Source organism: Apus apus, chromosome 24 (assembly GCF_020740795.1).
Source record: "Apus apus isolate bApuApu2 chromosome 24, bApuApu2.pri.cur, whole genome shotgun sequence".
Taxonomy (NCBI): domain Eukaryota; kingdom Metazoa; phylum Chordata; class Aves; order Apodiformes; family Apodidae; genus Apus; species Apus apus.
The window spans coordinates 737,348-760,743 of NC_067305.1; the positions used below are offsets into that span (position 1 = coordinate 737,348).

Here is a 23,396-nt window from a genome sequence, read left to right on the forward strand (position 1 = left end):
GGAAGTGCATGTTCCCCTCCAGCCCAGGCTCAGCACCTGGGACAGCGAGAGGTTCCTGGGAGCTACTCAGCCCCAGCTCTAGAGTGTATGTTGCCATCAGAAGGTTCTTAGAAACAGTGAAATAACTGGAAAAAATCTAGACTCCACTGTTGGTGGCTGAGAACATGCACGTTCCTTAGGTAAAATGTCACAATTTTATTGGAAATACTTAATACTAAGGAGAGAAATACTTTATTCTACCAAAGCCATAATTCATGTCAGCAGCTGCGTAGCAGCAATAGCTCCATGTCCCTCTCCAGGACTGCTCCCAGCTGCCCCCAGTTCTGGGCAGGGGTTGAGCACTGAGGGACAGATCATGTTCCAGCCCTCAGGTTGTTCAGTGTCATCCTCCAGTGGAATCCAGATTTGAAAATGCTATATCAAATACCTCCTGGTAGTGCTCAACAAAATGCACTTCTAGTCCTTCTGTGATGAATCCAGCAAGGTCGTAATAATCCTTTTTATTCTCTGCTGGCAGGATGATGCAGGTGACTCCTGCCCGCTTCGCCTGCAGGGAGAAGAAAGTCAGGCTCTTAAGTCCCAAAAATCCATCCATCTACTAGAAACTCACCCATTTTAGAAAGCAAGAACAAGAACAGTTATTTAGGAGCATGATCTGGCTTTACCCTGGAGAGCAGCGAGGGAATTTCTTGCAGAAGGTGCCATTAAGGATGGATCGCATTCTACATCTCCCCAGTCCCACCTTCTCAGCTGCAGGGACAGCTGAAGTGGGAGGTATTTTAGTAGGACTGTGTCAGCACACTGGGGGATTGTTTACACCAATTCATAGTATTTTACAGAGTTTGAAAAGTCTGTTCCGACTTGGGTGAGGATAAACCCTACAATCAAAGGAAGCATTAGAAACAGACCAACCCACCACATGAATATTCATGTCTCATAGCACCCAGGGTCCTGCAACTGGGCCAAGGCAACAAGAGATATCAACACAGGCTGGGGGAACACACACTTGGGAGCAGCCCTGTGGTAAAAGACCTGGGGGTACTAGTGGATCAGAAGCTGGACATGAGCCACCAATGTGCAGCTGCAGCCCAGAAGGCCAAGCCCATCCTGGGCTGCATCACAAGGAGTGTGGCCCACAGATGGGAGAGGTGATGACTACCACAAACAAACCACAAAATTACCCATTTTACAGCCACGTGAGACAAAGGAATCACATTGCACGAGGCTGTAGCCCAGAGTCAAGGACACAACTCAAGCCCCAGCTCAACAGGCTGCCCAAAGAGCTAATTACCATTCCTGAGGATGGAAAACTCTGTGATGCAAGGCTGCCATAGAGCCATGGAGGTGAGATCCAGAGAGAGATTCAATGCTTAGAAAAGAATTTTGAAAACTACAAAGGGCTGAAACAAAACCAGCAAGTACCACTTCATTATGATGTACAAAGAAACTTCCCAAGGGAAAATGCAAGATGCTAAAATCAAGTTCCTTCTATCTAAAGCAGAAAACCAAGGATATCTGTATGGAATTTTAAGGCAGACAAATTCAAGGTGGACCTAGGGAACAGAGCCTCAGTGTTAAGGATGATACTTTATGGATACCATACTCAATGCCCTCCTTAAACAGGCACTTCAACCCAGCAGAGATGATCACAGACGGGTATGGTCCAATAGAGAAGCAAGCTCTATCAGCCAGATGATTATCCCTTCCACCCTTAGTTCTACCAGTCTAGTAACCAGATCACCACAGATGCCCTTGCACAAAGCCTGGGTTCCCATCTCCTTCCTCACAGCCAGAGACACAGACAAGCCCCAACACTCCCCAGCAGGCTTCTCCACAGTGAAGACTGAATCACCACTTCTCTCACTACAGGAGCAATCACTCATTGTCACCATCACTGCTGAGCCCAACCCAGGGCTCTGTCCCACAGATGATGCCCATGGACAAGGGAGGAGCTCTCACCGCAATAGTCTTCTCCTTGATTCCACCAACAGGAAGAATTTTCCCAGTTAATGACACTTCTCCAGTCATGGCCACATTCTGCCTCACTGGGCAATTCATGGCCAGTGACAGCAAAGCTGTTACTATCGTACATCCTGCACTTGGTCCATCCTTGGGTGTTGCTCCCTGTTTAAAAAAACAAACAGCCCTGCCTTTAGCTCATTCAGAGGGAAGCAAAGCCAGACAAGACCTTTGCCACTGCTGTTTTAACATGGCCCCAATTTCAGAGGGTGTCACAAAGGTTTCTGTGAAAGTGTCACTGATGGAATCCTGGTATTTGAATTGGTCCATCTATTAACAGCAAATTGAGTCCTCACCTTATTCAAAATACTCCATGAGTCTACTATTTGGTTTTTGCCCTCATGCTACCACAATACTCATCAGGTCAGGACTTTGAATAAGCAACATAAGCAAAAAAAAACAAAACAGAGCATGAATGATTTGAAGCTTTTTGTTGGCCTAAGGCAACCATGGAAACAAGGAACAGAGGTCAGCATCACAAGAGAAGAGAATCAAGAGTCACAAAATAGTGGAAGACAACACTGAAAATCATGCAGGGCAGAAAAGATTATTCAGTTTAGAAAGCCCAACAAAATCCAGGCCTAATCAGTGACAGTCTGGATTTATCTGAGATCAAACAGATCTTTGAAGTTAAGAGCAGAAGAAATTAATGTTTGAGAGGGAGTTCAGGCAGAGGTGATGTCTGTTAATTCCTGATCCTCCAGGAAATGAGCACACAGGTAACAGCCCAGTACCCCACAGACAGAGTGAGCTGCAACAAAGAACTGCTGTGTGCTTTAGCAAGGATAAAGCATGCAATAATTCAGAAGCAGAGCCTGGGCACAGTGACACTACAAACTTTGCCTTCAGTAGTTAGAGCACCTGCCCAAAGCCTGTTACACAATGTATGAGCCTCTCATTTATCTTCAGTCCTATTTATGTTCATTTATCTTCGGTCCCAAACAGTGGAAAAATGCAATTGCTGCCAATATAGGGAACAGGAACCATGGCACAGAGACCAGGAGAAGTATTTTCAATTATGTATAAATTACCTGAAACCTTTATGAAAGCCTGGTAGCACAGAGACCTAAGCTTTGGTCTCCTTGTACCTGCATACAAGGTTTTATCCAAATCCCTTCTCTCCACCTGCACAACAGGCCAACAGCAACAACCAAAGTCTAGATTCTTTATAGGACCATCTAAGCCCCCATATTCAAACCACATGCTTGTTGTAAAAAGGAATGGAAACACAGCTTGTAAGACTGCTTTCTAGGTTTTACTGCTAAGAAGGGCCTGAGGGCAGCCTGCACAGCATGTGAACAAATCAAGTGCTTTCCAGCTTCATGCCTAGGGCAGCAAACCAGCCTGGCTGCCATGGATCCTCTGTGAATTCTGCATCAGTTTACCTCTGGCACATGCAAGTGGATATGGGAAGACATGAGAAAGTCATTGCTGGAGTCCTTCTGCATCAGAAAGGCTCTTGCAAATGTGTAAGCTATTTTGGCACTCTCTTTCATGACATCTCCCAGTTGCCCTGTTACTTCAAGGGACCCATCTTTGTTCTCCTTGTCTTTGGGTCTCCTCAGGGATGTTTCAACAAACAGAGTGGAGCCTCCTAAGAAATAAAAGAAAAACAACATCCTGAGAAAAGTTAAAGGCAAATCAAACCAGAAGGTTTTGGTGATGCAGAAGCAATGTCAGGAATTTGGGGCTCTCAGATGAGACACTAACTCTTAGATAAAGAGCAGCTGAAATCTGCTCTCCAAATCCCTTCAGTAAGGCCAGCTAGAAGTCCCAACAGCACTGCACTGCCAGTCTCCATTCACTGCTTCTTTGCACTTCACACTGCACCAACATAGATGCAACCCCCATTTAGTGGAAATCAGTTCTTATAACGGCTCTTTGTAGCCAAAAAGCAAGATGAGCTCACACTGTAACACACCTGTAGCCAGTTCAACTTTCCAGTGTCAGACATTTATTTACCTTCTCCCTCTTAAATACTTAAACTCTCCCCAGGGTCAGAGTATGCAGGGTTCAGGTTCATATCCTTTGCTGTATTTCTATACTGTGGGTGGTGCACATAAATCCCCAAGTTGCTAGGGGAGTAACCCCATGAAGAGTAAGTAGCCAACTGCACCCACCCCAACAGAGTTCCACAACACCTGTACCTGCCCTTGACATTGAAAGCCAAGTCAGTGTTTCAACATAACTGAAGAGACAGATGTCTCAGCATAAAGAGAAAACATGCTGGCCTGAAGGTAAAATGAGCCTGGGTCAGGGAAGCAAAAAAAGTGTCCCCTCTTCAGGGTCCCTCTTCTTCACTGGACTCTGCAGGAAAAATCTAGTTGGGCTATTACATGCCATTTTTGAAAACTACACAGAAATGCAGATGTTAACCCAGAAGTGATTTCATCTCACCCATAGCTGTCCAGGCCAGACCCATCACCACTCCTGGAGGAGTGGTCTCATACATGCGATCCACAGTGAAGATGGGCTTTCCTACAAAGTCCTGCAGGTTTTCAGGTGTTACTTGCACTGTCTCTGCTTCTCCACTCACAATTTTATAGGCAGATTTCCTCAATACCTGAGTGAGAGAGAAATTTGTTTCTGTAGAAAAAAGCTGTGAAGGCTGAAGTGCAGTGGGCACAGTTACACACTCACCTTTTCTACTTGTTTCTGCAGATTCCTCACCCCACTCTCTCTGCAATACTGCTTGATAAGAACAGTCAGGACATCTGATGTAATTTTGGCTTTATTTTCATCCAAGCCACACAGAACTCGTGCTTGAGGGACCAAGTACCTCTGAAAGAAATCATCCCCACATCCTTCTGTTAATATTTGTGACAAAAGCCTGGTGCTTTCAGTTCATGCAACTTCATTCTGCTCTGAGCTCAATGCCCTTGTCTGGAGTCCACAACCTATGGAACACTGCAATTACATTAACTGGGTGTTCAAATCAGAAGAACTCTGTCCAAAATACCAGTGCTTAATTTTTTTGGACACAGCTGGATGTAAATGTAAGCCTGAATCTGCCAAAAACATTTTATCAGATGTAAACTTGTATTACCTCTGCAATTGCAAGTTTCTCTTCTGCTACGTATCCTGATACATTGATCACTTCCATTCTGTCCCTCAGTGGCTCTGGAATGGTCTCTGTTACGTTGGCAGTACAAATAAAAAGCACCTAGAAATATTACAAAAGCCTATTAAATGCTTCCAGTAATCTTTGCTTTACCCCAAGCAACAGCTCCTCAGTTCTGTGTTTGAAGGGCTGGAGCAAGATCATCTTCTCTGTGTTTTTATTACAGGAAGTTTTGCATTTTAGAACTACGTAGTAGGATGTTCCCTACCCCCAAAATAAATGTTTAGAAATACACACACCACAAACTGGAAAATTGGGATGGTCCATAAGGACCAGGAAACTCCTTGCCTGGGGAGATCTGGATCCCACTTCTAACCTTTTATGATGTTATCACAGAAGTGACCCAATATAAATCCATCAATCCTGCAATTAATGTAAAGCTGCACAAAAAGTGCACCAGTGTGTGAAGACAATTCCAAAAGCTTGACAGCAGCATGAATCCACCTCACTTGATAGCAACTCTGCAATCATTAGGTAGAAGGACAAGTCCTGCCTTTTCTAGCTGAGTCCACACATCTTTGTGTCCCTGGCTCTGCAGGAGGTTAGGGCCATGGGACACAGGCTGGTGACTGTGTTCTCCTAAGTGTGCAGACACTTCTGCTGAAGCCACCTCCTGCAGAGACAGCTCTAGAGCACTTGGGTCTCAATCTCCTGTCTGACTTTCCCACTGACCAAAATGTCAGCATCTTTTTGTGGACAGGAAATCTCTGCATTGATGCAAATTCACACATTCCAGCTCTACAAACTTTGCAGAGGAGAGAAATACCTTTGATAAATCCACAGGAACATCAAGGTAGTGATCCAAGAAGTTAGAGTTCTGTTCTGGATCCAACAGCTCTAGAAGGGCTGAGGATGGATCCCCTTGATATCCTCTTCCTATTTTATCCACCTATGGGAGAAAAGCTTTAAATGCTTTAACAAGTTTGTCACCACAACACATTCTCATGCAAGGATTCTTTAAAGGCTCCATCTGAAAACCTTCATGTGTGTGTTCATGAACTGCCCCCCAGCCCTCTGTGCATTCACCCAAGCCCCCCACCCTCTGGCCAGGTGAGCACATCACACACCTGCAAGCCAGCGTGGTAGAGAAGCACCCTGGAGACTCAGGGAATGCACATACAGAGAATTTTCATGGAACCAGAAGACCAGAATGCTTACTCCACAGGGGAGGATTACAGGGTGCTAGCTCATCCCACTTCCCTAATATGTAAGCTAAGACACTTTCCCTTCTCTGCCCAAGGTGCAAAGTGCCCACACAGTCACTCATCACAGCTCAGCCAACGACCTCTGCTGCTTTCACAGAATCATTGACTGAGGCTGGCAAGGAATTTGTGAGGTCACCTTGTCCATCCCCACTGCTCAAGCAGGGCTACGTCCAAGGTTGTCGTCTCTTAAGAGATCAGAACAGAGACACTCCAGTGCTTTTCTCCCTCAACAGCAGTGTTACCTAGATGGACCTCATGAAAGCTGCTACTGCAGCCAACACCAGGCTCCTCCACTAACACCACTCAAGTGCCATGACCCACGGGCTTCATTACCTTTAAATCAAGACACTCAGTGCACTTACACTGCAACTCATTACCCAGTTTCCTGGTCCCCCATGCCACTCCCAAGACATCTGCTGTTGGTCTTTCCCTGGCACAGCACACAATGAGGCTAGAGAGACTGCTACTATGTCCTGTCCTTATTTGCTTTGCCACAAAGCAGAAGGCTGGCACCCCTGTCTCATTTATTCTCAAATCAGACCACTAATTGACTCTAAGCATCTTGTTCCTTATAGTCCTGTTTTACACCTGCTGAGAGTGACTCTAATCATCAAGTAGGCAGCAGTGGTTTTGTGCACAATGATGTCCCTGAGTAGGGAACATGAGTTATTGCAGCCTCTGAACCTCCAGCCAGCTCCACTAGGATCCTCACAATCCAAACAGCTGCAATTTAATGAGAAGACCACATATTTCAATTTAAGTTGAAGACTCTTATAGGAAGAGCAACAAAGGGTCTAAGGTATCACTGTCACCCAAGGAACATGAAAGCCTGGCTTCATTTAAATAAAAAGAAAAAAAAGAGGTTTTTTTTGAGAGTTACTGTTTCACCCTTCCTATGGGGATCCAGAATTGAGACATGTTTTTAAGAGGAAAAACTAGAAGAAAAATCAGATACATCACCTCATCTATCAGTATAAGTGGATTCTCTGTCTTGGTCTTCTTCAGACACTGGATGATTTTTCCTGGCATTGCTCCAACATACGTCCTCCTGTTTTACCAGAAACTGTGTTTAGGGAACCACTCTAGAGCACAGCACAGGGCACACAACAGCATGCAGCTGATGGCACAGCCATGTCCTGCTAGGCAACAAGGCTGTATTTCTTCATCATCTCTCAAAAGCTTTCTCCTTCACCACACTGAACACCAAGATCTATCTGGTCTGTTGCTAGTAGAGATCAGACATGAATTTTGGCAGAACACTCCCAGATTGCACTTTTCATCTTTAGTTTTAACCACTTTTAAATTAGAGGGAAGCAAAGAGGTAAGGTTGAGAACAGAGATGTTTGAATAGTGACATTGTTTTCTGGGTAAAGAAACATCAGAAAAGGGAACATTTCATTCCCTCATTTGGTAGGGACAAAAAATGATGATCAAACCACTAACAGCAAAACAGAATCTTTCTGGTACAAGAACAGGCATCCAGGAACACACAGAAGCAGAGCAAGAGGGAAACAACAGAGTGACAGCCAGAAGTCACAGAGCAGAGAACACCTTTCTCTCTTTTTCTGTATCATACAGGGCAGGACCTTGTAGGTTCAATTCACAGTGAAGAACAGCTAACTCCTACTAGTTTGAAAACACTGCTAGTTTTATTTTCAGGTATATGTGGAAGGAAAACAAACCAGTAGCAGAGTTTGATTAACTTCTTTTTGTATTCACATCACCTTGTTCTCCCCATGAATACTCTTGTTTTTCTCATGCAGCACCTCCTTCCTGATTATTTAGAAACCAGGTCTCAATCCCACCTGAACACGTGAACAACTCTGTCCAAACTCTCACCACTCTCCAACGCAGGCATTTACAGACAGACACTAATCAGCACCTGGCATCAGCCCAGCACTGCTGGGTAGCTCACACAGCTTTTCAAAGCTCTCCCACAAGCACACACAAGAAGCAGGGAGCAACTGCCCTTAGAGACACAAACATGAGCATGTTCCAAACTCTGCCCTTTGCCATCCTTTTCATGCCTTCCTAGATCCCAGCTCCTGTTCAGCAAGGGCTGGCAGAACAGAGATTAGAATCACACACACTGTTCAACTTCACTTTGGCTCCTATTTTGATGATTGATCTCTTCACTCCTGTGAGCAGTGACAGGACTGGGGGAAATGGCAGAAGCTGCATCAGGGGAGGTTTAGGTTGGATATCAAGAATTTTTCACCCAGAGGGTGGCTGAGCACGGGAACCAGCTCCCCAGGGCAGTGGTCACAGCACCAAGGCTGCCTGAGTTCAAGAAGCCTTTGGATGATGCTCCCAGGTACATGGGGTGATTCTTGGGGTGCCCTACACAGGGACAGGAGTTGGACTCATGATCCTGATGGGTCCCTTCCAACTCAGCATGTTCTATGATTCTGATTCTAGACATTAGTAAAAATTCTGAGAAAGTGCTGAAGTTCCACTGACCTGTGTCCTTTTATTTCTGCTACATCAGTCATCCCTCCAACACTGAAGCGGAAGTACTCCCTGTTCAGGGCTCTGGCGATAGAGCGGGCGATGCTGGTTTTGCCAACCCCAGGGGGGCCATAAAAACACAGGATCTTCCCCTGGGTGGATCCTCGCAGCTGGCTGACTGCTATAAATTCCTGCAGAACAAATGAAGCACCACTAGTGAACTGAGGACAACTGCAGCAACACCAAAACATACTTGTTATCAGGTTAAACGATTACAAAATGAGCATCATACACAAAACTGGTCCTCAGAGGTGGGGAGGGCAAGGAAGAAGCTAAGTAAGGATACTGGTGCAGCTCTGAAAAGAGGTGTAAATAACCTCTGGTTAAATAATCTCTGAAAAGCAGTTGTCCCTGGGTTTTGTGCTCCGTTCTCATCTCACCAGGAGAAGCAGTCTCCCCCTCACTGTCCTGGAGTGGTAAAACAGACTTCCAGTTCTTCTCCCAGCTTCCTTAGTCCTCACCTGAGTCTCCCAAGCTACATCAGAACACCACTTCTTCCTTGCTAAGTTAAACCTGCATCTTCTCACACTCCTATGCTAAGCAACCCTCAAATAACACCCAGCAGCTGAGAAATCAAAAGATCATGGTTCAGAACTGAACTCTCAACTGCTCATATGCCAACACTGGAAAAGTCACTGTGCAAGTGGGCAGGGAGATGTGGTTTCTTGGAAGAAGCCAGTTATTTCGCAAAGATGAGCCTTGAACTCTTCCACCTACAGCACTGAGATACTATACAAGGACAACAGCACCAATCCAATTCAGGTTCAAACCTGTGTAGGCATTTCTCAGTACCTTAAAATCATGAACCTCATGTGCCCTGCTACAACTGGGGAATGTCCTGTGTGGAATTCATCACATCAATAATCAAAGCAAACATGTACGATGCAACTCAATCTATTTCTGTATAAAGCCTGGGCCCAGTGAGCATGAATAGTGCCAACAAGCAACCTAAGAGACTGACAGTCAGAAAAGGTTATCTGCTGGCAACTGTGCAACAACAGCCTTACTATAAATCATTCAAAATCAGAAATCAGACAGTGACATTAGTCACTAGTCTTGGGCACTCCTAGGGAAAGAAACCCAGGCAGCCAGGAGATACTTCACAACCTTTATCTTTTTCTAGAAGAGACTAGAACAAAACCATCTAATAAAAGCAAAATCCCAGGATGAATTCATGATGAATTATGACATCCTACCATTAGCTGAGGAGATGCCTGTATGGAGGTTTCTGTGGTGGCCTAAGCACCATCAGTGCTGTCCCCATAGAAAGACAAAGCTCTGCTACACACAGCATGTGGCAACAGAAAGAGAAACTGCCTCTTTGGAAGGAAATGGCCAAATTGAAGGCTAGCCACAGCCAAATCTGCTGAGCTCTCACCATGATTTGTTAATGCAAAGGCAGTATCTGCACCTGTCTCCCCTGCACTGGGCACTTGTCCAGTATGATATGAATCCTGCCAGCAGTAGGATTGTCCTTCACTGCTCCAACGCACTGGCTGGCTACAAGGAGGAGCCTGTTCCTGTCCCCTGGAAAGGAAGGCAGTTCTCACAGCAAGTTGTTGCAGCTGTTGCATCTACTCTTACCTAAAACAGCTCCCCTTTCCACAGCAAGCACAGGCAGGATATCCTCAAGCAAAAGTAACATAAGTTGTGGCAATAGGCAAGACTGGAAACTATCCTGTCTGCTCCTATGAGGGCTGTTCTGCACAGACCATCAACCCTCCAGCACCCAACACAACCCCTGGTATAGGTAAAGGGTGTGAGGCAAACATGCAAACATGGACACTGGAAAAAGGCTGCCCAGGGAGGTGGTGGAGTCACCATCCCTGGAAGTGTTTATAAGAAATATAGATGTAGTGCTTAGGGACATGATTTAAGCACTGAACAGGTAGATTAGTTTATGGTTGGTGGATTTAGGTTATGGTTGGACTTGATGCTCTTCAAGGTCCTTTCCAACCAGGATGATTCTATGCTGACTTAACCCCTCCTAATTTTGGAGGTATGAGTAGAGGTTCAGTGTGTTTTGGAAAGGCAGTAATTTGGCCAGTCAAGAGGAACCATTTTAATAAGTCTCTGAACAAATGGATTAAAAAACAGAGACTGCTTCCCCTGGACACTTCACCCTTGCTCAACACTAAGTAGCCAAGCAGTATATTGCTGTTTGAAATAGGGGTGTGGCAATTATTGCTATGAGTAAAGATACTAACTGATCACCAGAGCATTGTGTACTTTGCTCCAGCTTTCTGTTTGATCCAGGAATTAACACAAATTCAATGGAGAGCTGCAATCTGAAACACAACCACATGCCTGATGCTAAGCAGAGCATGAAATGGGGGACACTGCCTGTTCCTGCCTTACCAGAATTCGCTTCTTGACATCATCCATTCCATAATGATCCTCCTCCAGAACTGCTTGGGCCCTGGTCAGCTCCAGGTTCTCCTCACTACATTTCCCCCATGGGATGGATGTCAGCCAGTCCAAGTAGTTCCGTGTAACACTGACAGAAACACACAAATGGGAATGATTAAACAACAACCAGCTCATGTCTCCTCCACCGCCTTCCAAATAACCTCATTCAGTACAAGCGGGATATTAACTACTCATGAAAGGAGGACTATGATAAGAACATCATTGTCTGGGCAGTGATTGCTAACCTTTCATTCTGGTCTTCCACCCCAAAAATAGATCAAAGCTTTTTTCCCACAACTTTTACTGAGACAAAAAACCTCCAACATACCATGCAAAGACCAAGATTTCTGCACACAAATTCCCTGTATGTTTTTTGTTGTTGTTGTTGTGCAGCTGGTTCTTGTCTGAAGACAAGCAGGATTGTTTGTAAGCTGTGCACTACTGTGATGAAACTTCAAGATAGAAAATCAGTTTTCTCTGTTTCCACAGTGAACCATGACAACTTAAAAGAAGAAAGATCCCTGGCTCAAAAGCAAGGCAAAACAGCTGGATGTACAACTTAACAAGATTTAAGACTGGGAGATAAGGATGTTACTGTGGAAGATGGTAGTAGAGACTATTAGTTTAAACAGACTGCTGGAGAGGAGAACACAAGTGCACAAAAGCAGCACTCAGATGTTGTGAAACTCTGCATGGTCACATCAGGGATTCACCCATCCCAGGAGGGAAGGCTGCAAGATGCAGTAATTAAACCAGGTGCAGCCATGAGCACAGAGAAGCACAACCTGCCCCTGCCTGGCCAGCTGGCCCCAGGGCTCTCCCTCTGGCAATCACCACGTCAATAGAGCTCTGTTCTCCCAAGCCCTTCCTTTGCAAACCTGCTACCACTGCTACTGCTCTGAGGGAAAGGTCCTAAGCTGTTGGTGAAGCCCAGTGTGTCTTCCCTAGCTTCCTTCCTCCTCCTCCTAGTCTATGCTTACCAAGATGTTCCTCATCCAAATGACACCTCTGCTCTCAAACACAGCCTTTTACTCCATAAAAGATCCTTTGTTTTAGAAGCAAAGATCCAGAGCACTGAAGTGCTGAGGAGTTCACTGCTGTACTGGGTAGCACCACCTCAACAGACAACGAATGTTCAAAGCAAGCTCAGCTTCCAACAATGGTGTCACTACTCCTTTGCAATTCCAACCCTGCCCCAACCCCCCAGGGACCACCTCAGGTAGCTCAGCCAATTTAATGCATTAGCAACTAGCTTCTCTTGCTTACATCTAATGATAACACCCAAGTACAAGAGCCAAAATTCAGAGCTGAAGGAATTGCTGCACATTTAACGAGGAGTAAAACTGCACAGTTCTTACTCACAGCATTAGGCTGCAAGAGGAGACCTAAACTGATCAAAGAGGGAAATTACAGTAAAACAGGAGATTTGGAAAACAACCCTATAGCTGGGATGTGATCACATGCTACATTCAGAAAAAAACTATAACAAAACTCCTAAGGAAAGAGCTTCACAGAACTGATTTATCTCACTCTCCCAACTAACCCTGACAGCAGAGGACAAAGCCAAGCACTCACTTGAATTCTGAGGAGTGATTATCCAGCAAGCCCAACTTGTTCAACTCTTCATCAATCACATCCATGACATGTTTTGGCACTACCAGGTCCTTTAGTCGCTCACGGAATTTCTCTTCTATAGCATCCTTGTCCTCTTTTTCCAGACCTAGCTCTTTCTTAATGATCTTCAGTTGCTCTTGGAGAAGATACTTGCGATGTGTTTGCTTGATCTTCTCTTCAACCTAGACACAGCAACAAATACAGTAACTATTCTGTTCCTGGTAAGCCCATCAAATGTTTCCAATACTTCTCAGTCATGACCTTCTCAGCAACTGAAAATCCTCCACGGAAATAATTTGCAGCATGTTCTAACACAAAAAGTGACTCTATGATTTACTGCAGCTCCCTCCACATTGTTGGAGGCCTCCACTGGCCATGATTCAGTACTTCAGTGTTCTCTTTATGCTGAAGAGACCAAAAGCTGGGCAAATTAAGCCAGGTGTGATCTCCCTAGTGCTGAACAGAGGGGAATAACCACTTCTCTTGACCTGCTGTCTACACATCTGCAAACACAGCCCAATATGCAGCTGGCCTTCCTTGCCACAAGGACAGGCTGCTGATTCATGAGCAGCTTCCTGTACATCAGAGCCTCCAAGCCCTTTTCTGCAAAGCTGTTTTCTATCCAATTGGCACCCAGCCTGTCCTGTTGCAGAGGGTTATTCCAAATCAAGTGTGGGACTATGAATTTCTCTTTGTTGAACTTGAGGAGGTTCTTAATGACTCCCAGAGGGACACCGCTAGTAGCCAACTGCAGTTAAGACTTCATAGCATTGATCCCAATCCCCTTCTGTCAAGACAAGCCAATTTTTTTACCCACCTTGTACTACATCCCAGTCTGTGACACCCCAAATTGGTCATAAGAACACTATGGCTGACCACAACAAAGCCCTTGCTAATGTCAAGGTACACAACAGTCATCATTCTCTCTTTGAGCTCTAGGCCTTCTTATCAGACAAGGTAATCCTGTTGATGTGGTACAGTTTGCCCATGGAAAATCCCTTCTGGCTCTTGCAAATCATGTCCTCTTTCATTTGCCTGTACAGGGCTTCCAGGAGGATATTCCCCATACTCTTCCTAGGGATTGAAGGCAGGCTGACATGTTTGTAGTCTCCCTGATTCTCCTTCTTGAAGATGGGCATGGCATTTACTTCTTTCCACTTACTAGAACTTCCCCTAACACCAGTGTTTTAAAGTGACAACCAAAAAATGACATTGATAAGCCCTCTCAGCATCCTTGGATGCATCCCATCAGGTCCCACAGACTGCACATGTCTGATTTGCTTAAGAAGTCTCCAACAATTCCAACCTGATCCACAAGCATTCTGCACTTCACATGAATTTTAAAACCTCCCATTATTGGGAGTTAATCATCCCAGAAACTTTGGACCCAGTATACACAAATCTTTGTACTTCCTAGATTTAATTACCATTTTGATTAAAACAACAGCAAGGAACTACTGCAATTCACAGTGGTTAGCAGAGGGTCTTCTAAAATAACATTCTGCTATTTATACCATTATGTGCTACACACACTATTGGGCTGTAGATTTTTACACAGATGCAGCCCTCTAGGATTTACCTGCTTGCACAAAATTAGAACCTGGGCACATTTGAACAGCAGATGCCACAACCTCACATCTTGTTACTTTTACAATGTGTATGAAAAATCTGATTTCTAACCAAAGTTATCTATGAAATCTTAGCTCTAAAACAACCTTCCTTTAGAGCGTGTACCACTGTCTTGCCTTAAAATTCTTCACTGGCCATGCAAAGCAGCCCAGTGGTGGATGTGATAGAAATGTAAGGTATGTGTTCAAACTTACCTCCCTTCCAAGACGCTGCTGAAGTTTGCTCAGCTCAAATTCCTTCTTGAGAAGGGAAAGGGCCTTGTAAAGGCGTTTGGGAATCTGGAAAAGACAGACACAAAATCCCTTTTCAGTGTATTCTTGGCAACTCCCTGTGAGAAAGGGAGAACTAAAAGCTCCCAACAGGTTGTCTGGGAGAACTCTCCAGCACCTGCAGAAGTCGAAAGAGGAATCCTGCAGCAATTCCACAGCAATTCTACAGCATGCAACCAATGTGCAGCCTGTCAGACTGGATGTAAGCAAGAACTTCTTTACCCAGAGTGGTCAGGCACTGGAACTGCCCAGGGAGGGGGTAGAGTCACCATCCTTGGAGGTATTCAAGAAATGTGTAGATGTGGCACATCAGGACATGCTCTAGTGGGCATGGGGGGTTTCTGGGGTTGTGTTGGTGGTGGTTTGGGGGGTGTGGCTGTGGTTTTTCTTCCCCGAGTGGATGGCTGGATTTGGTGATCTCAGAGGTCTTTCCAACTGTGACAATTGTTAATTACTTGCCACCAAAGACTCCAGCCTTTCCCTTAAGGCAAGTCATTGATGACTGCATCCTTTAACAGGAACCTAATCACTGATACAAACGTGTCATCAAACATGGTACCGAAGTCCCTTCTGTACCATGACATGTAACAGACATACTTCTGATTCAGTTAACATAGCTTTAATTAGAAGCTTCATCTTACACTGGTCTCTTCCAAGATGTCTTGAAGTTCTTGTGACTCTGCCCCTGTCAGTGCTGCACCCATGTCACTCAGATAGATGGGGTTATCTACAACACGCTGTCCAGCCTGCATCATCTGAAGTACAGACTCTCTGAAAAAATGGTAATAAAACCCAAAACACTCAGTAAACTTTTACCATCATATCATAAGGGAACATCCTCATAGAGTTATTTGTTGTGACAGAAATGAAACAGTGCTCAGTTCCATAACAAAAAACTCATTTATTAAAATCTGACTAAGGCAATAGTAACAAATACATAAATCACTCGATTAAAATTATGATCAGTGATAAATAAAACCAAACATATTAAATGCTCTTTTAACAGTTGTGTAAATTTTTTTTGTGTGCCAGCATGCTGACTCTTACTATGATCAGAGCATGAAACTGCAGTGAGCTTCACTTGTACCCACATCACCTGCCACAGGACTCACATACCTCCTAGCTAAGTTTCCAACAGGGGATGATAAAGCTTGCATCCCAAACCAAAATTCTTACATGACAATTCAGCAAATATATCTTCTTCATTAGAGCAAAAGGATAAGTGGACAGAAAAATTAGGTGTACTCCAGCCTGAGAGCATGCTGTTCCCAAAGCAGGGCAGCTTGGGAAATACGTACCTGTACAAAGGGTTCAAGGCAATGATGTCCCGGATTGTTTTGACAATTTCTGCAGTAAGTGCCTATAAACACAAGGAAGATTTAAGCAACAAAAAGACTGGAAAAGGACAGACAAGGCCTCAGTACAAATATGACATTCCCCAACCTCTCCAGCTCAGGAGCACAGAAGTGCAGCCCTGGCCACCAGGTGCACGGGGAGGGTACTTGGTGCTGGGGCAGTTACTCCTCCTGGGAGGTGAGGAGAGGCAAGGGCCACAGCCTGGCTTCCTGCCTGCACTAAACTTAACTGGATCTTGGCCAGAGGTATCATCAGTTGATCCCTCATCACCTTGGAACAAAGACTTAGTTTGATGGAGGATATTACACAAATTTAAGCACAGCCCAACCTCTTCATTCAGTAACTTTTTGAAGTGACCAGTTCTAAGAAATTGAGCTGTTGTAATGAAAAATCATTATTTTCATATAATTCCCTCATGTAGTGACTGTGAGAAGGAGGAACAGGTTTCTGAGAACTGCAATTAGAGCCTGACTTTGGACCTCTTCCTTTCAAGAAAGAAATGTAGGTGCAACTCTGCAGGACAAGTCCAGGCTTGCATGATAAATTCACTCACTTTAACCTCTTCCGTGATCTGAAAATCTTCATGAACCACGTTCTCTACTTCTACCATGAGAACCTCCTGTGAGGAAGGAGCTACGGGATCTAGTACCACTTCCACAGCTTGGTCCTTTGCTCCAGGCTCCTCTTCAGCCTCTTTCTTAGAGCGCTTCTGTTTCCTTCTAACTTTCTGTTTGTTCTCAGGCTCCTCAGGCTCAACCTCTAGTTGCTTGTTTATACGAATCCTGAAAGCCAAATGAAATCATTCTCCTCTGTTACATGTGATTTCAGCTCTTCAGTACGAGAAGGAAAGAGTTTGAATAAACTAAAATTTCAAACATTGACAAAGGTGACTGATTGAATGTGTTTTATGATATTAAGCTTTTGGTTCATTTTGTTACAATAAGCTTAATTTAGTAAAACATTAATATCAAGCAGTAGATACTGACAGGACTTACTAAGGAAATGTACAAAAGTGAAGCTGCCACACCATGAAGTTAACTGACCACTGAATAAGGCCATTGGTGTGTGAATGAGAGGCCAAGGGCAGCTGAAAGCACCTTTATCAGAAACTGTGTTAAGTTAAACCAGATGCAGAACTACAAACCCAGACTTCTAATGATCAATAATCTGAACGGTGTTGGTGAACATGAACATGCACACAAAGCTCAGTATCACAGGCTGACTTCACAGTGACAAGCTGCAGCTCATAACAACAATTAGTAAGGCTTAATGGTTAGCATGCCTGCTCAGGACCTAGTTTCTCTAGCTACCTGAACCAACAATTCTGGATTCATACTCTCTTCTTGTTTCTCCTGAAAACCATGTTCACTGTTACGCTTTAGTTCTGAATATAATGTTCTGCTTTTTCAGTGTTCTGATTCTCAAAAATCTTTCTCTCTGCTTTAAACCACATCAGCTGCATTATTTACTGGAATACTACACATTACATGCCATGTGTGTAACACACCCAGAGGTGATTCCATACCTAGACATTTGAAATTTTGCACAAGGAGATTTCCTAGATTGAGTTTGAAAGAGATCAAGCCCACAATATATTCCACAACAAGTAACAAATCATCCCTAAAAGGGACAGTCTAGACTACACAGCATAATCACCCAAAAAATTTGTTTCCCTGTTATTGTTTTTAAACTTTTCTGAATTTTGCCTGCTGTGCATCCAACCCCACCTCAGATGGTTTTGACATGGAATATGACCTAGAGTTCTCCAGAAAGGGATAAAAATCTTGCACTCTCACTGGCTTAAAAAGTTTCCTCATGAAAGATGAGTCCTAGACAAACCCTCAGGAACTGCAATAGCCCTTGACAAAACTGTTTTATTAGGCTGTGAATATGGGTCCAAAAAAGCCTTGTGGTGTAGCAGACTCCCAGCTCGTGGGGTACCTGCCACTATGTGCAGGGTGTAGGTCTTATTTTCCATGTGATCTCCATCCAAAAATAAGACCCTCTCAGCCACTGTGTCTGCCACTAGCATCTTCTGATTGATTCTGACTATTTTTGTCAGCAGATTACAGTCTCAATTAGGTAAAAAAAATTTTTTTGGAGGGTGGGGTTGCTGCTGATGAGCAGGAAGAGTTTGGCAGCAGCCAGCTGGCCAGCCAGCATGTAGGATCTCTGGATTGTCCAGAAAAGCTGCTGGCCTGACCCAGAATGCATGCTAGAAGGTGTACAGGGAGACCTAAGAGAGGGATTGAGAAATGAGAAGACCCAAACTTGCAGGATACCTCATTTCATTGTTTTGGCTGCTAATACAAGAGTTTCCTTTTCTTGATTTTCCCCATAAATGCAGCATGCTCCTCAGATCTGATAGCTAATGTGGTTCCTGTGGACACAACTGACCAGTGCTCTGTGTTTCAATCAAATAAATGAAGACCAATTCCCCACACTTTCCTAGTTAGAGGGAAATATTTATGTTCCCAGTGAATCAAAACCTGCCTGTTCTCAAAATCTAACCAAACAAGGTTGAGCAGCAGTGCACTGTGCAGCAGGACATCTCAGACTTCATTTGCCATGTTTCTGTCCTTGTCTTTTCCCTTCTAAGGGGAAATAAAATGTTTTTAAACCCCCAATTTTATATTGTCTTAGCTCAAAATACTTGGCATAAATAGCTAAACCTATATTCCCAACAATAATCCTATTGTCTTCAATTCAGTTCTGAGGTCAGATTATGTAGACAAGGTGTAACAACAGTTCTGCCCCCGCCCCCCCCCCCCCCCCCCCGCTTTTTTTTTTTTTTAAAAAAGGCAAAAATCATAGCTAGTTCTGGAAAATTTCTTTCACCATTACTAAACCTTGCTGTACTTGTCAAAAAACCTATCAATGAATGCTTGCTTGCCTCACAGTACAGTTTATATGAAAATCACACACGTTAACCTCTCCTGTTTGGGGCTGAGCATTTAGGGCTGGAGCACTAGAGCACTCTCAAGACACAAAGCAAAAGCTTGTCCTACACGAATGGTGTATGAAAACATGGTGAAAACAGTCAAGGGATACATGTGTTTGTAAAGAAGTCTGGTGAGATGCAGTGGAAGCAAAAGTAATGACCTTCGATGTCCCATGACAATCATCCGCAACTTGTCTCCAAGATCCTGCATTTCATGGATCTGTACAAAAGTTCCCATCTGGTAGATTTCATTCAGATCCTCCACCACATCAGATTCATTGCTATTGAGGAAAAAAAATGGAGTAGATACTCAGAATCTTGAGAAAGCAGGTCAGATTATAAAAGAAAGAAACATTTACTGGTTGCAGAACTTTAAACTGGGCTCAGGACAAAGACACTTCACTTTACCCCCACTGTGACCACCATGTAGCCCCCCTTCCAAATCACCCAACTTCCTGGACAGTTAATCTTCCTCCCAAATAATAAAAGCCTTTTTCTAAAACAAGGCTCAAGCTCCTATCCTTGCTGGTCATGACAATGAAAACTCTCATATTAAGAGGATGGTTCCAGCTTATACACAATTCCTGTAATACTACCCAAAGCAGGGAATTTCAGATCCCACCTTTTGATTTAAAGACACTGTAGTCATAGAAATAGCTTAATTTTAAATGCTTAATAAGATCAAGATAAATTACTTACTTATCATCCTTTTTAAGGAAAACACCAGCATATGGCTGAGCAAGACGAACTTTCCTCCTCAGCAGCTCAACCAGCTTCTTATTTTTTACCTAGGACAACAAGAGGTAAGTCAGAGGTGGATTTTCCATGAGCTCTGCACCCTCAGTGTGCAAGGCCAGGCACAGTGAAACCTATGGCTGAATTATGAAGTCTCATCTCAGATCTTTCCAGTCTTGCCCTCACTAGGGGACAGTAATATGAAATCAAAAGAACAGCAGAGCAACATGGCATTTTGGTATTTGAAACAAGTCACTGCACACATAAGACAACCTCAAAGGCAGGGGCAGAAACTGGGCCTAATCTGCACAAGTCTTAAGAGCAAGAAACATCTCAGACACTTGAATGACACTTTGTAAGCATTTCTGTTGCTATCACTCTTCCCTGCCACATCTGCATGTCCCAGCTCTCCACTCCTACTGGGGAGCTAAGTCCAATCTTCCCCATCAATGGCCCAAATTCTGCCCACCTACCCTAGCTTAAACCCTCTTCTCCAAACCCCCTCTGTTCAATTGCTCTCCTACCCCCACCAGCCAGTATTTCTTCCTGCTTTACTTCCTTATTCCTCTCTGGATGTCACACAACTGTCACAGAATCACACACTGTCAGGGGTTGGAAGGGACCTCTGAAGATCACCGAGTCCAACCCCCCTGCCAGAGCAGGACCACCACAGAAACTAGGGTACATCACCCCAAAAGGCAACCAGACAGGTCTTGAAAGTCTCCAGAGAAGGAGACTCCACAGCCTCTCTGGGCAGCCTGTCCCAGGGCTCTGTCACCCTCACAGCAAAGAAGTTCTTCCTCATCTCGAGGTGGAACTTCCTGGGCTCCAGTTTGAAGCCATTGCCCCTCTTCCTATCACAGGGGACAACTGAAGAGACTGGCCCCTCCTTCTTGACACCCCACCCTTCAGACACATTACTAAGATCTGGTGGCATCACAAATAGAAGCCAGGTGGGCTGGGTGCAAACGTGAGGACTTGATGAAAAAGCAAAAAGTATGCCATGAAGTATAAAAAACACATACAAAGACCTGCACACAATCCACACAAAACTACAGGGCACCTGACACTCTTCATAATCTTATTTTGTATGACAGAGACACTTCCAGTGTTTCCAAAGAACTCTGGTACTGCTTCTGTTAACCTGCACAACTGGGGAAAAAATGGTATTTTCCTCCCCTGGCAATTTGCCCAGCACCCCTGTACTTGTTATCACAGCAGGGTGAACCCTCAATGACTGAGGGTCATACAGTCCCAGTGGCAACCACTTAGTGTTCTTCCAAAGTGAGGGACATCAGCTGCACTGCCCAAGGCTTCTGACAATCAACAGCCTGGTCCTGAGAGAGCAGCACCAGCAATCCCCCTGCTGTTGGCCTCTTCTAGTCTTGGCACACCTATTTTAATTTTCCAAAATGTCTGGGAAAACCACGATTGCCATGGTCACAGGCAGTAGCAGAAAGAAGAAACCTAATAATTCTGTATTCCCTGGACAGACTTCACATTGTCAAGAAATAAAGTATGAAACGGCAGCACAGTAAATTCAGAGGATAAGAGAGAGTATTTAACAATTATCTTAATGTAAGACATCTTCATGTTGAAATTAATGACTTCTCCTGTCATTGCATGCCTAAAAATCCTAGTTATATATATTCTCCTCCTTTCCCTAAGACATGTAGAAAGACACTAAAAGCTGCACATATTATATTTGGACATACAAAAAATACTACAGTAGAAACAACTATGATAAATAATACTACAGGAACAGGCAACTATCGATTCAGTTCTTGTTACATGTACCTCTAAATCAGATTGGTGAAACACTGATGAGAAGGAAAAATATGAGTACTTGTTCCAAAATGGTTGCATTTCAGGAAGAAAAGGTCATTCTGGCCTGTGAGCTCAAGTCACGTATCAAAGATCAAACTTATGGCTCTTAGAAATACAAACAGAGGTTCACAGATCAACCTCGGAACTGGAGGGGCTGCCACCACCACCCCTCAGCACCCTCTCCCAGCACAGCAGTGCTGCTCTACACTGAACTCACACCTTCTTGCAGCTCAGTTTGCTGCCTTCACAAACGTTGTTGTTGAAGCTGTGACACAAGCCCACGAAGCTGAACCAAGGACTCATCTGGTTAACCTTCAGAAAAAGAACACAGAGAACTCCGAAAGAGTTTCTGTGTGAATCACTGACCTTCCCCGTCAGAAGCAACGCTACTGACTGATGCAATCCTTGTGAAACCCCACGTCTGTTACTATCCCAAAAGAAACGGCTTTTCCCATACGGTCTGGCTGTGTCGGCAGAAACAAACGCCAAGGACCAGGCGGCCCCAGAGCGCTACACACCCTGCTACCGTGCCCGGTACAGGGCGGTTAAAATAAACCTGTCAAGACAGAGCCCGGCTGGGAGGAGAGAAGGTCGGGTGGGAGCAGAGGCCGGAGACAGGCTGCGGGGCGCGGGGTGGGTTCCAGCCCGGCCGCCCTGCAGGGCTCTCAGCCACGGCCCGGCAGCGCCGCGCTGGGAACCGGCAGCGAAAGCCCCGCGGCCCCGGCAGAGCGCGGGGAGCCCGGGCCGCGCCTCACCTCGATGATCTTGATGAAGCGCGGGAAGACGGGGTTGCGCGTCACGGCGATGAGAGGGACGTTGGGGAAATGCTCCGGGACTAGCAGAGGAGTCAGCGCCGTCATGACCGGCCCGGCCCCGCCGGCCTCCGCCCCGCCGCCGCCGCCGCCGTCCTCGCCGCCACCCTCGGCCGCGTCGCCCCCCGCCAGGCCGCCGGGGCTGCGCTGCCGCCATGGCGGGCTGGTCCCGAAGGCGGCGCGGGGGGGCGGCCCGGCGGGGCCCGGGGGAACCACGAAGGAGGCGGCGGCCGCGGGGCGGCGCCGCGCGGGGCCCAGCAGCACCGGCCGCCACCGCCCGCACAGCCGCAAGCAGCGCGCGGCCGCCATGCTGCCGGCGCGCCACGCCCACTTCCGGCCTGACCGGGGCGGGGCGGGGCCCGCTTGCGGACCGGAAGTGGGGCGGGAAGGGGCGGGGCCTGCGGAGGGGCCGGAGCGTCCCGCGTGAACCGGGGGGGCGGGGGGGGCTGGTGTGTGAAACCGGCGTCCCCGGAGAGCCCAGAGCCCGCCGGAGCCACCTGCCGCCGCGGCGGGCCCTGCTCCGCGCGGGGCTGAGGGGCTGCGTGCGCCGCACAGGTCGCTCGGCCGAGCTGCCCGCGGGACGGGGAGGCCGGAGACGCGGCCTTGTCCGCAGACGCGCCCGCGTGCCCCGGCGGGCCGCGGGGCCTGGGAGCCTCACCTGCCGCCCCTGCCCGCGCTGCGGGAGCTCTCGGCTCCGCCCGGGGCCTTCATCCCCTGGGCTGTCACTGCAGGGGCAGAGGCCTCTAGTTCAGCAGCCGCTCGGGCCTTGCCTGGCTCTGGACACTTGGTCTGGACTCCAATCCCTGGACTAATTGTTCAGAGCTTGACGTCAGCCTTGTCTGGTCACTGTGCCTTCCCAGCAGCCACCACACCCTGGCTCAACCGACCTTCTTCATCACCATCTTATTGTCCTATGGTCTGGACTCTTGGCTGACCATCACCTCTCAGTCT

General features: G+C 45.9%; 1 protein-coding gene across 1 annotated transcript; it reads right to left on the minus strand.

Moving 5' to 3' along the window:
* Positions 1 to 175: 175 nt before the first annotated feature.
* Positions 176 to 22,775, minus strand: LONP1 (lon peptidase 1, mitochondrial). Its single transcript, XM_051639876.1, has 18 exons — positions 22,389 to 22,775; positions 19,771 to 19,859; positions 19,233 to 19,352; positions 16,684 to 16,912; positions 16,073 to 16,134; positions 15,416 to 15,545; positions 14,700 to 14,783; positions 12,838 to 13,058; positions 11,212 to 11,350; positions 8,806 to 8,984; positions 7,306 to 7,393; positions 5,907 to 6,029; positions 5,066 to 5,182; positions 4,660 to 4,800; positions 4,417 to 4,582; positions 3,405 to 3,613; positions 1,960 to 2,124; positions 176 to 547 (listed from the first exon to the last, which is right to left on the minus strand). The coding sequence occupies exons 1-18, from the start codon at positions 22,752 to 22,754 to the stop codon at positions 383 to 385; spliced, it is 2,793 nt and encodes a 930-aa protein (XP_051495836.1). The 5' UTR covers positions 22,755 to 22,775; the 3' UTR covers positions 176 to 382.
* Positions 22,776 to 23,396: the final 621 nt, after the last annotated feature.

Excerpts from the sequence above, each read along its gene's own strand:
- LONP1 (XM_051639876.1), bottom strand. The coding sequence starts at position 22,754 with ATGGCGGCCGCGCGCTGCTTGCGGCTGTGCGGGCGGTGGCGGCCGGTG. Across the intron at positions 8,985-11,211 it reads ATGTCAAGAAGCGAATTCTG|GAATTTATAGCAGTCAGCCA; the intron begins GTAAGGCAGGAA and ends TTTGTTCTGCAG. Across the intron at positions 2,125-3,404 it reads TCCACTTGCATGTGCCAGAG|GGAGCAACACCCAAGGATGG; the intron begins GTAAACTGATGC and ends TTTTTTAAACAG.